Below are 733 nucleotides of genomic sequence, written 5' to 3' on the forward strand. Positions count from 1 at the left end.
CATCTCCATAGGCGTCCATGCAAATGTTTTCTGTTAGTGCCCAGTTCACCACATATGATGAGGGTTGTGCCTGCCATTCTTCCACCAATTGCCATTTACATGTTGTTTTTCCATTTATAAACATGCAGTGAGGAGCCAGCAGGCTCAGAAGCATAAGTGATTTGTTAGTCATTTCAGGAAATTGTATTTTACAGTCCATCATGAAAATGTCATAAATGATTGCTCGACATGGGCTTTCAATGTTGCTGGACATTTCTAAGCAGAGATTTTGTTCAGGGATTCCTGGGAACTGGCTCTGGTTTTCTTTACTATTCCCAAAGTGCAAGTGAACTCAAGAATTGGATATTGATTAAGAAACAGGAGGTTCTGCTGCTTTAAATAACCCTTCAAACAGAAAAGCGTACATTGTTATTGAGTATTTTCCTAAATTACTTAATGATGCAAAAATTTCTTGCTGTTTTCAGGAAAACTGTGTCACTAGCAGATAGGCATCTTCTCTGTGAAACAGGCCAGGAAAAATGGTGGTTGTTATGTTGTATCTCATCCTTCCCTATATAATCACCTGATTCTGAAAAGGTTTGGTATCACTGTGTAATTGAACCATCAACTTACTATAGTCTTTTATATCAAGCTTGAACATAACTGGAACACAGCAATAGTCAACATCTTTAATGGATAGATGTGATTTTCTTCAGATATAAGTATCCCTCTCTGATTAGTTTTAGGGAAAAAA

General features: G+C 37.1%; 1 protein-coding gene across 1 annotated transcript in view; it reads right to left on the reverse strand.

Annotated features, from left to right (window-relative positions):
• Window positions 1-172, reverse strand: part of LOC102760403 (protein eyes shut homolog) — a 111,671-nt gene extending 111,499 nt beyond the window's left edge. The window contains 1 exon segment of the mRNA XM_015558683.1: window positions 14-172. Coding sequence (XP_015414169.1) covers window positions 14-172 — 159 coding nt within the window.
• Window positions 173-733: the final 561 nt, after the last annotated feature.

The sequence above is a fragment of the Myotis davidii genome, unplaced genomic scaffold (assembly GCF_000327345.1).
Source record: "Myotis davidii unplaced genomic scaffold, ASM32734v1 scaffold293, whole genome shotgun sequence".
NCBI lineage: Eukaryota > Metazoa > Chordata > Mammalia > Chiroptera > Vespertilionidae > Myotis > Myotis davidii.